This window comes from Etheostoma spectabile, chromosome 7 (genome assembly GCF_008692095.1).
Source record: "Etheostoma spectabile isolate EspeVRDwgs_2016 chromosome 7, UIUC_Espe_1.0, whole genome shotgun sequence".
NCBI classification, from domain to species: Eukaryota; Metazoa; Chordata; class Actinopteri; order Perciformes; family Percidae; genus Etheostoma; species Etheostoma spectabile.
Genome location: NC_045739.1, coordinates 31625986 through 31641452, shown reverse-complemented (window position 1 = coordinate 31641452; position 15467 = coordinate 31625986). Strand labels below are relative to the sequence as shown.

General features: G+C 42.2%; 1 protein-coding gene and 1 pseudogene across 1 annotated transcript in view; one reads left to right on the top strand and one right to left on the bottom strand.

Annotated features, from left to right (window-relative positions):
- The first annotated feature begins 249 nt into the window (after positions 1 to 249).
- On the top strand, positions 250 to 6908 carry LOC116693284 (tubulin alpha chain-like; annotated as a pseudogene).
- Positions 6909 to 9924: 3016 nt separating this feature from the next.
- The window catches only part of spryd3 (SPRY domain containing 3), a 54368-nt gene continuing 48825 nt past the window's right edge, over positions 9925 to 15467 (bottom strand). The window contains exons 9-11 of the mRNA XM_032522178.1: positions 14217 to 14336; positions 13656 to 13795; positions 9925 to 10335 (exon numbers count right to left, since the gene is read on the bottom strand). Coding sequence (XP_032378069.1) covers positions 10201 to 10335; positions 13656 to 13795; positions 14217 to 14336 — 395 coding nt within the window. The 3' untranslated portion in view covers positions 9925 to 10200. The remainder of the gene's footprint in view (positions 10336 to 13655; positions 13796 to 14216; positions 14337 to 15467) is intronic.

The window sequence follows — 15467 nt, the reverse complement described above, 5'->3', positions numbered from 1 at the left end:
ACCAGTAAAAAAAAAAAAAAAAGTTATGTTGATACCCTGGTATCTTTACTTATACCTGAGTATTAAATGTGAATACTTTTTACACATCTGTGGATATGGGATTTTTCAAAAATAATAAACGGTTGTTTGATATACATGTTATTTTTTTAAAAATCTTGATTAAAAAGGATCGTCAATAAGTCTGCAAATATTACAACTATTTTACATTAGTGTCTGTGGGTGGCCAATAAAAAAAGGAGCTCTTTTGTCCCTGGCCCAATCGGATTCAGCTGCTCTTTAGCTCATTTCCCCCCCCCAAAGTTTGTACATTAATTTAAAAAAACTGCAAAACAAAAGCAGATATTTCCCGCTTTTAACTCTGGTATAAGAGGCTTTGGCCTAGAAACTAGCTATTGTCATAGCAACTCACGCAGGACTCTTGGAAGCGCGGCTGTGAGTTTAGTCCATCTCTCTATCCTTATTTCAACATATTTAGGACGCAACGTCAGAAAACATGGTAAGTATGGAATAATGGGATGTATTCGTTTTGATTTAAACTGGCCCACAGCGCTTCAGTTTGTAATTTAAGATAATTAGCTAGCTAGCATTAGAAAGACAAGGGGGGGAAAGCTAGCTATTAGCTTTAGCTAACATTTGCCTCGAATGAAAAGTCTAGCTAGCTAGCTAGCTAATGTGAAGAGCAGTTGACGTTACGTTTTAATAACTATTTTCAATACTCCTGAGGCCATAAGTACAAGCTATGATACTGTATTTTCCTCGGAATGGCGAGCCACGAGCAGAGGCATGTTCACCCAGTAACAGCGCACGCCCACGCTGGCTGAGTCTTGCAGCGGGCCGGGTTCAAATCATAGACCGTTAATATGAACACAGTCTACGGTTCAAATCCGGCCTGCGGCCCTTGCTCTGTTTCACCCATCTCTATCTACTGTCAGTATAATAAAGGGGGGAAAAAAACAAAAAATCTTTAAAAAAAAAAAACACTGCCTCTGATTGGTTTGGCAGAAGATATGGCTGTAATACCGTTAACGCAACATTGGCTATAAGCTAAAACGTACCGTTGAAAGAAATTTGGTTTATTCATAGGTTTTTTTTATAAGTTAGAAAGTCTGAGCTATAAAATGACAACTGAACGCACCTTGACAGACAAGGCCCGGGAAAGGCTATTTTCTGGCGAACGTCGCAGTTAAATTTTGCATTGTACAGTCACACTGGTATCTATGTTTTCTTCAACATATTTAACCATAGTTGTTGTTTTTGCCAACTATGGAAGATTTGATTCTGCGAATGGGGGAAAATCGCCGTGCAGATAAAATAACCGCGGTATCCGACATTTTGGTTTCACTTAATTAACGTTACGTGTTCCAGACGTTTCCATTACACTATTATTAACATAGCTGGCTCGTCATTGTAGTCCTACTTCAATACACCCCGTAGTCTCAGGACATCTAAAACATGATGTATATCATTAATAACACTGAGTAAAACACCTCCACAATAAGTGGGAATGAGCTCATACTTGACCAGACTGCATTTTAAAGAATTTTTAAATCAGTTTTCAGCAGCAGTTATGTTGTCCTAATGCTGTATTATCTCTATCTGGTTCTTTACAAATAGTGCATTTCTTTTTTTCCCCTCCTTCCTTTGGACATCAGCATTTTAGTTCTGATGATCTCAAGATCTACATGCTTCAAATGTTTTTTTCAGCGTGAGTGCATCTCCATCCACGTCGTCAGGCTGGTGTCCAGATGAAATGCTGCTGGAGCTTTACTGCCTGGAACGGGGGATCCAGCCGGACGGACAGATGCCCAGTGACAAGACCGTGGGGGAGGAGTGTTTCCCTTCACCACCTTCTTCAGTGAGACCGGAGCTGGAAAACACGCCCAGGGCTGTTTTTGTCGACCTGGACCCCACCGTCATCGGAAAACTCATTAAAAATACGACCCATAGTTTACATATTTTTATAAAGTCAAATAGTAAATGTTTCTGATCTGCCCTCTTCAGATGAGGTGCCACGGGGACCTACCGCCAGCTGTTCCACCCTAGCACTGATCACCGGCAAGGAGCTCCCAAACCCACTACGCCCGTGGACACTACACCATCGCAAAGACATCATCGACCTGGTGATGGACCGGATCCATAAACTGGGGAAACTTGATCTCAGGAGGGATTCATTCTTTAATTTTTGAATAAAACGACATAACTGTATCCAGGGGCGTTTCTAGGACTTGAGGAGGTTCAGGACTTAGCCTGGACCCATTTAACTTAACTGAATGCAATGCAAAACAGGGATTGGCTTGCCCAGCTTATTCATAGCCCAAGTTTTGTTTTTTAGCTGACCAGTTTGTAGATGTTAGTAAAATAGCGCCAACATTTGGCCTATTTAAGACTGACCTTGCAACCCAAAGCCCAAGGTTTTTCCTCCAGATCTGTGTGGTGGCCTATGATGTTGGGGGTCTGGTCCTCCCCCAGAACATTTTGAGTATAAAACACTTCACTTCCTGCATTCAGGTACATTTTTATGCCCCTATTTCTACTTTTTTCTGACTCAATGTATGCTAGAAATATCTTTATGTAAAGGAAAACATGACAATCCCAATATAAAAACATAATGGCATATTTTGCAGAAAGGCTCTCAGGCATTCTGTATTGCTTTCTGTATGTATTCTCCTTTGGATCAACTTTTTATTATTTATATCTGAGTCAGCACACATGTAGCATAGGCATCATTTACTCTTCCCTCCTCTTTTGAATCTTATGTTGAGGATGTAACCTTATTGTCCATATGGCAGTTATTCAACTCAATGATAAATTCATTGTTAATGAATTAATAAGCCCTTGGACTGCAATATTTCAGATGTGTTTGAGCAAGATTTCTGCTCATGTTCAAAACTTTGTGCACATTCAAAATATAACTCATCCGCATCTGTGTTCTCTGAGATAGGAGTTGTGATATTTTAAGAAAAATAATAAACAATAATTACGTGATTTTTCTGCAGATAAGGTAGATCTCAGACCTGTTGACAGACACAGATCCCCGTTTGGGTCTCTGGTCTCTGAATGAGACACAGTTTAGGGAAGTGGCTGTACGCTGCTCTATATCTGAGGTGGCAAACTGAAACTACAGCAGAAATACACGGAGCTCAAACAGGACACATCTCTGCAGCATGTCCACAGCACAGCGCGTCCATTACCTGAAGCACAATGAAATGAGGCAACTTGTGGTTTCGGGGGTTTACAAGATATTGTCCGGTTTCATATTTGGCAGTCAACTTTGCAAAATAAATTGGGGGCTACACTCAAAATATTTGGTGCTAAAGCCTGGGCAAATTGGGCTCAGCCGCCTCTGACTGTATCTCAATGTGTCCCCCTCTCTGTCTCAGGCCGACCAGTCACCGGCCTTCAGGGCTTCCTGGTCTCACAGCTTCGGAGGGGGCACCGGCTCTGGTTTCACCTCCCTGCTGATGGAGGTTTGTCTTCGACTACGGCAAGAAGTCCAAGCTGGAGTTCTCCATCTACCCAGCTCCCCAGATGTCCACGGCTGTGGTGGAGCCTAAAACGCAATCCTGACACCCACACCACCCTGGAGCACTCTGACTGTGCCTTCAGGGTGGACAACGAGGCCATCACGATATTGCCGTAGGAACCTCGATATCGAGCGCCTTCTTACACCAACCTCAACAGTTGATCAGTCAATTTTTTGTTCCGTCACTGCCTCCTTCTTTTTGAGGAGCCCTCAATGTTGATCTGGCAGATTTTCCAGACCAACTTGGTGCCATACCCCCGTATCCACTTCCCTCTGGCCACCTACGCCCCTGTCATCTCGCGGGAAAAGTTACCATGAGCAGATAACCGTGACACAAATCACAGCTGCCTGCTTCAAACCAAAGCAAATCAATTTGGTGAAATGGACCCTCGCCACGGCAAATACATGGCCTGCTGCCTGCTGTATCGTGGTGATGTGATGCCCAAAGATGTGATGCGGCCATCGCCAGCATCAAAACCAAGCGCTCCATCCGTTTGTGGATGGTGCCCACTGGTTTCAAGGTGGGCATCAACTACCAGCCCCCCACTGTAGTTCCTGGTGGAGACCTGGCCAAGGTCCAGAGGGCCGTGTGAAAGCTGAGCAACACCACTGCTATTGCAGAGGCCTGGGCTCGGCTTGACCACAAGTTTTGATCTGATGTACGCTAAGAGGGCCTTTGTTCACTGGTATGTGGGGGAGGGATGGAGGGGGGGAGAGTTCTCTGAGGGCCAGAGAGGGCATGGCACTCTGGAGAAGGATTTTGAGGGGGTTGGGAGTCGACTCCATTGAGGGTGGGGAGAGGGAAGGAGGAGAAATTAAAAAGGGGCTGGTCAGAAAGGAAACAATTGATTTCATTCTGTTCTTAAGTATGTTCCCCAAAAATTTTTTCTTAATTACCCGTTTGGCTGTTCAAAAAAACTCCTGTGGACCAGAGAGGAATCAGCATGTTAGTTGTTGGAGGTTCAGCATTGAAAGGTGAGAAAGAGGATTATTAAAAAGGGACAAAGCACACAATTACTTCAAATTAAAGGCATTCCACTGTTAAGTCTTTCAAATAAAAGTTAGGCTGTTAAAAAAAAAAAAAAAAAATGCCAGTTGCTCTTAATAATTTCCTGTAACATAAAGTTGGGGTGGGGGGGGGGGGGGTTTTTAACAATGAAAATCCTCTCTGTTTATTGTAATCATCTAAGTAAATTAATTTTTACAAAGAGCTGTACACCAATGAACATGTCACATTTTGAATAATAACTACAGTGTTATATTAAACGTTTAAATCTTTGAAATGAGAATGAAACGATTGTCAGAATAATTGAGCTTAATGCTAACATGCTGATGTTTAGCATGTGTTTTACAGTGTTCACAGTATTAGTTTAGCGTGATAGCATGCTAACAGTTGGTAATTAGCTGTAAACATGAAGTACAGCTGAGGCTGATGGGATGTCGTGTTTTGCAGGTCGACTGACCGCAAGCTACGACGTTGTGAAACAAAGGTTTCTGCTCCTGTAGAAGCCAGAAGTTCTTATGAAATAATACTGGTAAAAACTTTTTATTCACGCTCTTATGGAGAAAAACTACACTACCCACAATTCTAAGCGTAACTGCAATGGCTCTGATTGGCCCAACCCGTCGTTGACATAACGTTTACTGAACATGTGAACCGCTAGAGCGAGTTACTACCATTGAGGTCTGATAGTTTCTGTACACGGTCTTGTAGCTTTGCTTTTTTGAAAAAATACTTTTTTGCGCAGCATTAAATATTTTCTGGTCACAATTCATCTCGTAGCTGGTTGGTTGGTTCCAGGCTTAACACTCTTTATATCAGCATTTAATAAAAGATTGGTCAAAACATGCAAGTAAAAAGTTGTGTGGCAGGGCAACTTTAATGCTTTATGAATCCATTAATAAGAACAACTTTTGATTTTTGCCAGATTTTAATCCTCCCCTCTTTTTTAATATTACGGTTGGTTTGGTCAATCATCATACTACTACTACTACTACTACTACTACTACTAACTACTACTACTACGAGTGAAACTGAATGCTTAAACCATTTATCGATTACTTTTAGCTACCTGTTTAACATCTCTTATATAACTCCAACATGTAGTGTCCCTTCAGAAGTGATTCCCACCACTTTCTTTCAGGAAAAAAGCTGAAAATCTGGGTTAAACTATTAATAATTTAACACGTCTAACCAGTCTTAATTATATTAGAAAATGTGAGTATTTATTCATGGATTACCAACATTACCAAATACTAATAAAACCCGCCAGAGGTATTTTATATAGTATTTATAACATTTTGATTACCCATTAATGTGACTTACCTTTTTTTGAAGTACATTTCAAACAAAACAATCCACTACTTTGTTACATTACTGTAACCTTTATTGATGATCATACATGTATTGAACAAGGCCATTATAGTGCAAGTCAACAACGCGAGGAGTATTACAGAAGACCTCGGTGAGTAAAGTCAGAGACGCTACAAAAACCGTTAAACCACAATTAGCTCTAATTTGGTTGAACCGTGAAACGTTTTGTAAACTGAGATTTGGAGTAAACTTCAATACAAGTGACTAATACCCTGAACTTGGATGCGGCCCAGAAGGTCCACACCAGTGTCTCATTAATATCTTTGCACTGTCTAGCATAAGAAGTTTAACAGTTCAAGCTGTAACAACCTGAACATAAGTCTCTATCCAGCCCTGCAGGAGAAGAAAAACACACTGATTTACATAGTTATTACATCATCAATGGCTCTAAAACAAGATGCATGACAACAGCTAAGAATCTCCAGCAGATATGTGATTTAATAGTTGACCCTGTCTGGTAATTTTACATCACGTTGTATTTCTAGCATCACAGTCTGCAGTATAAATGATTCCACACTGCAGACACCTGCTGTGTGCACCTCATGGGAAGGTACAGAGGAATGTACATCAGAGTTCATGTTGCAGGGCTGCTGACGTTACGGACAATTACAGATGTGGGAAGATGCTGAGGAATTGGATGATTTTAGCTGAGCTTGAATATAATGTATAATTTGTGTGGGAACCAGCTCCCACTGACACGATACAACACACCGCATCGTATTTCTCATTCACCTGCACAGATTGGTTCAGCTCTGAGGTCTGTATCACAAAGCAGGTTCAACTTGGTCTGTTTGGGTTAGCTGGTTTAACTGAGCCTTTGATCCTGGGTAACCAGCATTAACTAATCCATATCATAGACTTTGATATGACTTAGACTTCACAATCATGTTGTCAAGTCTAAGTTGTTAAACCATATTTACACATCAAAGTCTATTTGTTTTCATGAGTACTAATATGTGAATAATTTGTAAAGTACACATTTGCTAACATTTCTGATTAGTTTTAAAATGAGTAAAAAAAACTGGGACTGTGGAGTTAGAAAGAAGTGCTCTTTGCTTGAGGCTTCGGCTTGTGGTCGAGTTGCATTGTGGGTAATGTAGCCAAACGGTTTTGATAAGAAAAATGCGTAGAATACAAAATAAGAGCAAAGATATCTCTGATTCTGCAGCGTCAATTCTTTTCCCTCATGAGTATGTTTATAGGAGAGCAATGGTCAGTGGAGCACTAATTCATTAAAGCATCATCATCATCATCATCATCATCGTCAGCTGGGAGTAAATTACTTAATTTGAGACTGAACAACGACATCTGCTGCTAGTCGGGGTTACCTCTCACACCTCTCTCGTTTGCAAGGGCACCGTCGCTGCATCCAGGGCTTAGCCTCGTCCAGGACGATTACCATTGGTTTAAGAAATACAAACAAGCCGAAACAGCCCCCCCCCCCCCCAGAACAGATGGGCAGTGTAGCCGACCATACTCCAGCTCAGACACTGCACCCTAGAGATAGACCTGGCTTTGCACGACTGCTGCAGCAGCAAAGTGATGGCGAAATGCATGGAACGGTTATTTCCACTATCCATTATTCTGCCTTTCTGTATTTTGATTGGCTGATTATCACTGAGCTGGGGCGCCGTGGCAGCCCACCTGGTAGAGTCCCGTGGCTCAGTCTTACTGCACCCCCGGTCCCTTTTCCTGTCTTCACCGGTCCTTTCAAGTAAAGGCAAACAAATGCCCCCAGAGGCCAGGGGGAAATCCAAAAAGATGAAAACCCAAAAAGAAAATCAGTTTCAATGATAGACAAAAAAATCCTCACATTTACCAGAAATTTGATTTTTTTACTATTTTTGCTTAATAAATGACGATTAACGATCAAAATGGTTGCAGATTCGATTAATCAACTCTAAAATTAGTTATATATATATATATATATATATATATATATAAAAAATTGGTTTATAAATGCGATGTTGGAAATGCCAACCACATTTAGATATAACGAACGTTTTTTTCTTAATCAAGAAAGTAATCAGCAGATAACGTGATCATTTTCTAGATTCACTGATTAAGTTGTATGTCTGCTGTTTGAGGGGGACAGCCAAACAAAATGATTCATATACAAATAAAGACAGACACACAAAACATCACAGCAACACACACCAGGACAGACTGACACACACCTTAATAGATCCATCTAGAAAATAAGGGATGCTTCTGGTTAACCCTCGCGTTGTCTTCCCGTCAAAATTGAAAATCAACACTTTTGTTGATGCTTTTTATGGATGTTTTTAACTTTTTCTTACATTTTTGTCCCTTTTTTACATTTAACACTACATAACACTAACTTATTAACTTTAGTTTTACAGTTATTTTTTAGAATTTATGGGCAATAAACCTCATTTATAGGAAATTATACCTATTGTTTGAGTTTAGAAAATTAGAATTAGAAACTATAAACTAGGAATTATTTAGACTACAGACTGGAATATGTCAACATTTACTCGATACAATTTCACAACCACTTCAATTTGTTTTTCAAATGCTATAAAATAGAATAAGACCCAAAATTAATGAAAGTAGAGATTTGTACTTGGCAAAGAGCGTTGGAATCAATCATGTTATTTTGGGGAATTAAAAAGAACATTGATATAGGAAAACGGGTCAATTTGACATGAGGACAACATGAGGGTTAAATAAAAGATTAATTCAAGTGAAAAATAACCATGTGGTCTAGAAAATGTCAGCAAATAGTGAATAATGTTAACGCCAGTTTCTTGAAGTCCAAGGTGATCCTATGCTGGTGCATGGGTGACCATGGTGATGGGTTAGACGTGAGAGAGCAGGAAGCTGATAACGGTCTCTGAGATACGAGCCTGTGGTGCAGCTGTCCAACGCTGTGCACACACACTAAGACCAGCATGCAGCAATCAAACATGATTGTCCTAGGCTTCAAAAAACACCCAGCAGTTAATTCTACATCACTTACGGCATAATGGAGAAATACTTCTCTTAAATCAAATTAATTTGAGCAGACTAAACCTCAGAATATCACGTAATTCAAACTTTAGAGTGAGGATTGGAATAATCCTACATACTGACGGCAAACATGCTCAGTAAGTCAAACCAATGGACAAAATATTAAAACACACCAACATATTTAACAGTATGACACAATCCAACACAACAGCAAGGTTTGGAGTAAAATGTTCTGGTTCCTTTTATGGCTGATGGATTGTGCTGTTGCATCAGAAGGCATTACACTGGAAGGGGTTTTATTTTTAATTTTGTCCACCACCACCGTATTCACGTCGGCCCTAAATATCTCCCCAGCCTCCCCAAAGTGCAAAAACAAAACGCATTCCCTGAACTTTGAACGTACAAGATTAATTCAAATGTGTATTCTGCACATTCCCTTGTAGAAATAAGCCTGGCATGTTTGTATATGTTGTTCTTTATGTTTCTATGGAACTATAAAAACACCATCCATCCTCGGTTATCCGACGCTGCTGAGTAACAGCATCTTACTGTATGTGAGGTTGTGATTGCCAAACCTGTAATAATCCTCATAACATAATCTCGTGCATAATGAGCGTGGATGCATTTTCTGAAATATTGCAACGGATCCACAGATCATTTTCAGCCAGCTCCAGGAGGAGCAGCGAGGTGGGGCAACAGCAGGTCCCTGCTCGCTCACAGGAGGGCAGCCTCACACAGAGAGAGAGAGCGAGAGAGAGCGAGAGAGAGAGAGAGAGAGAGAGAAAGAGCGAGAGAGAGAGAGCGAGCGAGTATATTGAAACATAAACCACCAACGAGCTCTGACTCGGCACAACTGTTGGCCTCGCTCTGCTTTGCTCGGGGTCGTGACAGATGAAATAAACCAAGTGTGCCAGACTAACAGCTCCGTGTTTCAGACACACACTGCATGCAGAGGGCGGTTAGATGGGAGGATGCTAGCAGTACACATTGCATAGAATTAACAGTTAAATATCTTCCAGGAGGTTTTTTTGTTTTCTTAGCTTGGAAGTGCAGCTGTCTATCCCTGCGTGCTGTAAGCTACCCAGCTCGTGTACGACCGCTGTGCTACTTGCGGCCACGAGGACGCTCTGGTTGTGTTTCTGTGACGACTGTGAGAATGTACAGGTCTTATAAATAAAAGCAGAGGCGACGGTGACAGCGGCGTTAATGTGTGCAGCTGAATGGGAGTGGGTTCTTGCGTGTGTTAGCAGCGTGCTAGGCTACCGTCGGTGAGCTCTACAGGGCAGCCAGCTGTATGCAGGGCATCACGAGTCCAGGCCCTGCGCTTTGCTCATCCACTGAGCGGATGCAGATCCACTTTGACCTTCTCCCCACTGCTCAGCATCCCCACGGTGGGGTAGAGCCCCCCGGGAGGAAGCCCCATCTCCCTCCGGCCCATCAGCTTCCCGTTCCTCGTGAAGAACACCTGCAGGACCACAGGAGGGCGACAGGGAGTTAAAACACACTCATAATAATACACTTGTATTGGAACAATTACTCCTAAAAGAAATGTCTCATCATGACAATGACTGAGTGGAATACAAACCTCATTCGAGAGCACACAGTGTGCCAGTTGTAAACAGGAATTATGGGAAGTTTGGAAAATATCGTTAAACAAATACGTGAGTGTAATGTCTGTGTTCTCGGAGGAGGAAAAAAAGTCAGTGTTTACAGTACATGTCTCTGCTAAATCAGCACGTGATCAAACATTATCCAGCTGTTCTTAAAAGAACATCAACAAGGTTTTTTTTCTCAATGCTAATACCGAGGGCCTCTTTCCAAGTCTGAGAGCAAATACCGACACACTAAAGCAACAAGTGAAGTAGTGTGGAGTGTGTGTGTGTGTGTGTGTGTGTGTTCGATAAATCACTGAGTCACTTAAGAAACGTTGACTGCACCACCCACTCGAAAAAAGAAAAGGCTTAACCGCTATTCAGTTACAGATGAAGGGTGAGTGAAACGGCAACAGGCGCCGTTAGTTTGAACAACACCGAAACCTGCACACACGTGCAGCCGAGACCTCTGGGACGTCAAGGAGCAGTGCATTGAGGGTAATGTGTCCTGCTGAAAAAATATGAACAGGTCCCTGGATTACGACTCGGCCTGTTCTGTTTGCACCGGTCACGGAGGGAGTGCGAGCGCACGTAGTACTGAGAGGGTGGGCGAGTGGGACTAGGATCTCAGTACTACGTGCACTTGCACACGCTCCGTGACCGGTGCAAGTCGGGACTCGGTGACCCCCCCCCGACCTCGAGTACCAAGACCGTGTGGGCGAGTTAGCAGAGTGGAGACAGAGTGAAAACCACAGTGATGAAAAAAGCGTTGTAAAGTGACTTCCTGGACAAACGTAACAGCAAGAGGTGGATTTAAATATTTATATATATATATATATATAAAAAAAAAAGGTAAGAGTGATGTTACACAAGAATATGAACGTTATCATTGTGATGCAAGTTGCTAAGCTTGGGTTATGTAAAATAGAAAAGAAAATCACATTTAAAATACAATAATTTGTCCTACAGCCTTGTACTAGTTAGACTGTAGACACTCTATATACTCCATGGCTGTGAAGCATATCTATGTACTGTGCCTAAGCTAACCCTTGTTACTATAGCTACTGTGTAACTTGTGCTTTCACTACAATCATTATTAATATTGATACTATTTATCATCACTCAGTTTTTCTTCTTGTCTATTGTGTTTGTTTCGTCATTTTGGTTTTGTTTTGCTGTGTGTGTTTAGAACTTTGGATCAACTGTGTTAAAGTGCCGTTTAAATAAAGTTGAGTTGATTTGATATATAACGATGTATCATGCGTGTACAGTATGGCGAACTGTGAAATAGAGCTGCGATGATTAGTCAGGCTAAAGAAAATTAATCAACAACTTTAATAATCTATTAATTGTTCAAGTCACCTTCCAGGCCAAAATGCATAGGCGTCAGCTACTCAAATGTGAATATTCTATTGTCTTCTACTCTTCTATGACTGTAAAGTCTTAAGAGTTTTGGACGGTTGGTTGGACAGGACGAGACATGTGAAGACGTTACCTTAGACTCAGGGAACCTGGATTGAGCTTTTCTTTTTGCAATTTGCTGGCATTTCAAAGACCGAAAGATTATAAAATATTGAGTAGATAGTTGTTCCTTGCACTACTACTACTACTACTACTACTACTACTACTACTACTACTACTACTGGCTGACGTATGGTAGTGGGTAGGCTCTACGCTGAGCCTGCCACGCTGTGAGGATGGATATACTTGCATGCGCGCTGGTGTGTCTGCGTCATTCTAGCAGATCTCTTTAAGAGAATAGTAGAGCTGGAATGTGTGTGTGTGCGTGGGGAGTGTGTGGTAGAGAGAGTGACGGGGATTAGCGTACCAACTGGAGGTGAAGACGGAGAAACAAAGTGTCTCCCCTGTGCTCAAGGTCGGACAGCTGTGCAAAGACAAGTTAACCCTCTCCTTGATTTCAAGGAGAAACAGGGAAAGTATGAGGAAATGTAGTCTATATTGATAGAATATGGTTAACTGTCCAGTTGGAGTTTTGTGTTGCACCACTGAACTACCTTTAAACGTACACATGTTCCACCAAAACAAGTTCCTTCCTGTGGCTATTTTGTAGGGACACACCCTTAGCACCGCCCAAGACGATTGTGATTGGTTTAAAGAAATGACAATAAACCAGAGCACGTTTTCCTCCCAGCCAGGAATACTGTGTGGACCAGCCAGTTGTTCCTCTACAAGCAGTGGAGGACTAGGGTAGGACGTAGGGTCCAAAGCTACGTGTAGCTACAGCGTACATTCAGCACAGACTGCTAAGATCGTTATTATGTCGCACTGTTGCTGCTCTGGAGGAAACTACTAGAACTGTTGGGTCCTTGTAAATTCTGGAGTGTGGTCTAGACCTACTCTGTCTGTAAAGGGTCTCCAGATAGCTCTTGTTATGAATTGATACTATAAATAAAATTGAATTGAATTATCACAGTTATCACTGTTCTCAAGTTCCAAAAATGTTAGAGTATTCCTTTTTAACAATAAGGACCTTTTCTACTTCTTACAGTGCAGCCAAAGCTGACCCAGTCACCTTCATGGCTCTCCACCATCATCTAAAAACATGTGGACACTACATGCTCAGCACCAAACAACAGACACACAAAGTTAGCAACCAGCCTGTGCGCACAATGTCGCACCTAGCAGCTAAAGAGTAAATATGTCACATCCATCACGTGGACCGAAAGACGACTCCAAATGAAAGCTAGTGTTGCTCTGTCCTTGCATTGTGCGTGAATAAGCAACTGTATATAGTTCACTTTTTATATCTCCATAACAATATATATCACAATAGAGCATGTTTACTGGTAATTTAATGAAATAGCCACATGGTAAAGCCTGTTTTTGTATACTCCTGTGTGAATTTATTACTTGACAAATGAACAGTACTGAACCATTCATCTACTCAACGGATCCTCAACACGACAACAACACCTCACGGACACTTTCTAACTCTCGACTGCACTGACTTGTAGAGTGCCCTTCAGCATATTTTATATGCATTTGTGGGTGGGTGTGTTTTTTTGTCTATATGTGTCTTTACGTGTTTTAACAGGTATTGACTGTCCTGCTATGAATGTGAATGCTTTGTTGTTGTTTTTGTACACTGCAATAAATTCCTAGCAACTTAGTTGCACGGCAAAAAAAAAAGTATTGAATCTTATGTATTATTTTTATATTGTGTTTTCCTCACCGTGACCTTCCTGCCTTCCTGTCCCTCCTCTGCCTCTTCCCCATCTTCCTCTTCCTCCTCTTCGTCGTTGAGGTACAGGATGTTCTGGACGCCGGCGTGACCTGGACGGACCTCCAGCCGATCCCAGTCGTCCACGTCACCTGAAGACACAGTGCACAGTGTGAATGAAGAGCAGAGGACATAAAACACACAGTACTTATTAAGGTTAGATGACATTAGTGGCTGTCTCCAAGATGTTATGAAAGATTTGGTCATATACTGTAAAACGGATGTCTTAAAACCACCAGAGAGCAGGAAAGACTATATATGTCTCTCATGGAAATGATTGGGGGTGTGGTGGGATTAGAGCTTCCCCTTTCAGTGACTGTTCTGTTTTCTCTGCGGGGGATTTTGGTGCACATCCAATTTCTTTCCCACATGCAACACAATAAACTGTTAAGACCAACTGTTGCCTTACGCTAAACCACCATAAGCAGGTTTAAGAACGAAGCCTCCCACGGACGCACCAACCACTTTAATGAGTGACGGTGTAATTGCAGCACCTGAACCCTCTGCCCTCACCTTCTCCGTCCAGGATGTAGTCTCGTGGGAACATGATGCCGCAGCCCATGATGTCACCTTTGACGCATCGAGGACCGAAAGCGTCTCCGACCCCGCTGCCGTGAAAGATCTTGCCATCATCTGTCGGAGGAGGAGGAAGAAAAAGGAAGGAAGGAAACTCAATTCAGCCATTTCTTAATCCATTTCGCAACAGTATTGGAATGAAAATCACTTACTACACATGGAAAATTTAAAAACCTGCCTCTCACCAAAGACTTCACCTCCTGCTTAGAAGTTTTGGATGTCAGCAACATACCATTTTTCCGACACACTCCAAAGGGACATATTCTGGACTTAATCTGCTGCTCTGGTCACCCCATCTGCCTTACAGCAGATGAACTCTCCAAAACTGACCATTTTTCTCCTCCATTTACAGTGAAACTCAGTCTCTCCATCTAAAAAAATACCACGCCTTATTTCTTTTCGGAACATAAGATATCAACCCCGCCACCCTCACTTCAACAATCCACTCCTCCGCCTTCCTGACACTCACAATCTCTCCACCCCGATGATCTGGTCCTCTCTTCAACACTGGACTCCATAATTTTCCCAAATTCTCTTGCACCGTTAAAAAGCAGATCTGTTTTTTTCTCCGTCTCGCCCCTTGGTTCACCCCCGATCTGCGTCTCATGAAAGCCAAAGGTCGGCAACTTGAACGTCCCATAGAAAAACTGGTCTCACTTTTCACAAAGAAATGTACAACAACCACATCCTACGTTACAAGGACTCTATTGCCAGCACCAAATCCCAACTACTACTCCACAATAATCACGGCCAAAAAGGGAAACCCAAGTCACTGTTCTCCTTACTTAACAATGTCCCCCAAACCCTGGACTCTCTCCCTCCCATTTGTACACTACCTCCTTCTGCAACTCGGTAATGTCCTTTTTCACAGAAAAAATCAAGAACATCCACCAGCATCTTGGATCAATCCCTCACCTCAGCATCTCAGATAACCTTCATTCATCCACACCCTCATTCTCCTCCTTCCGTCTCCCCACTTTTTCAGAATCACAGAACTCACCCGGAATTCCAAGCCATCTACTTGTAAACTTGATCCCCTCCCCACCCAATTTGGGTTTAAACCCTGTCTTCCCCCCCTTTGCCCCCCCTCATCTCTGCTATCATCCATCCTCCCTTACCACTGGAACCGTCCCTACACCCTTAAAAAAACTGCTGCATCACCCCTATTTTGAAAAAACCTGGTGCCGA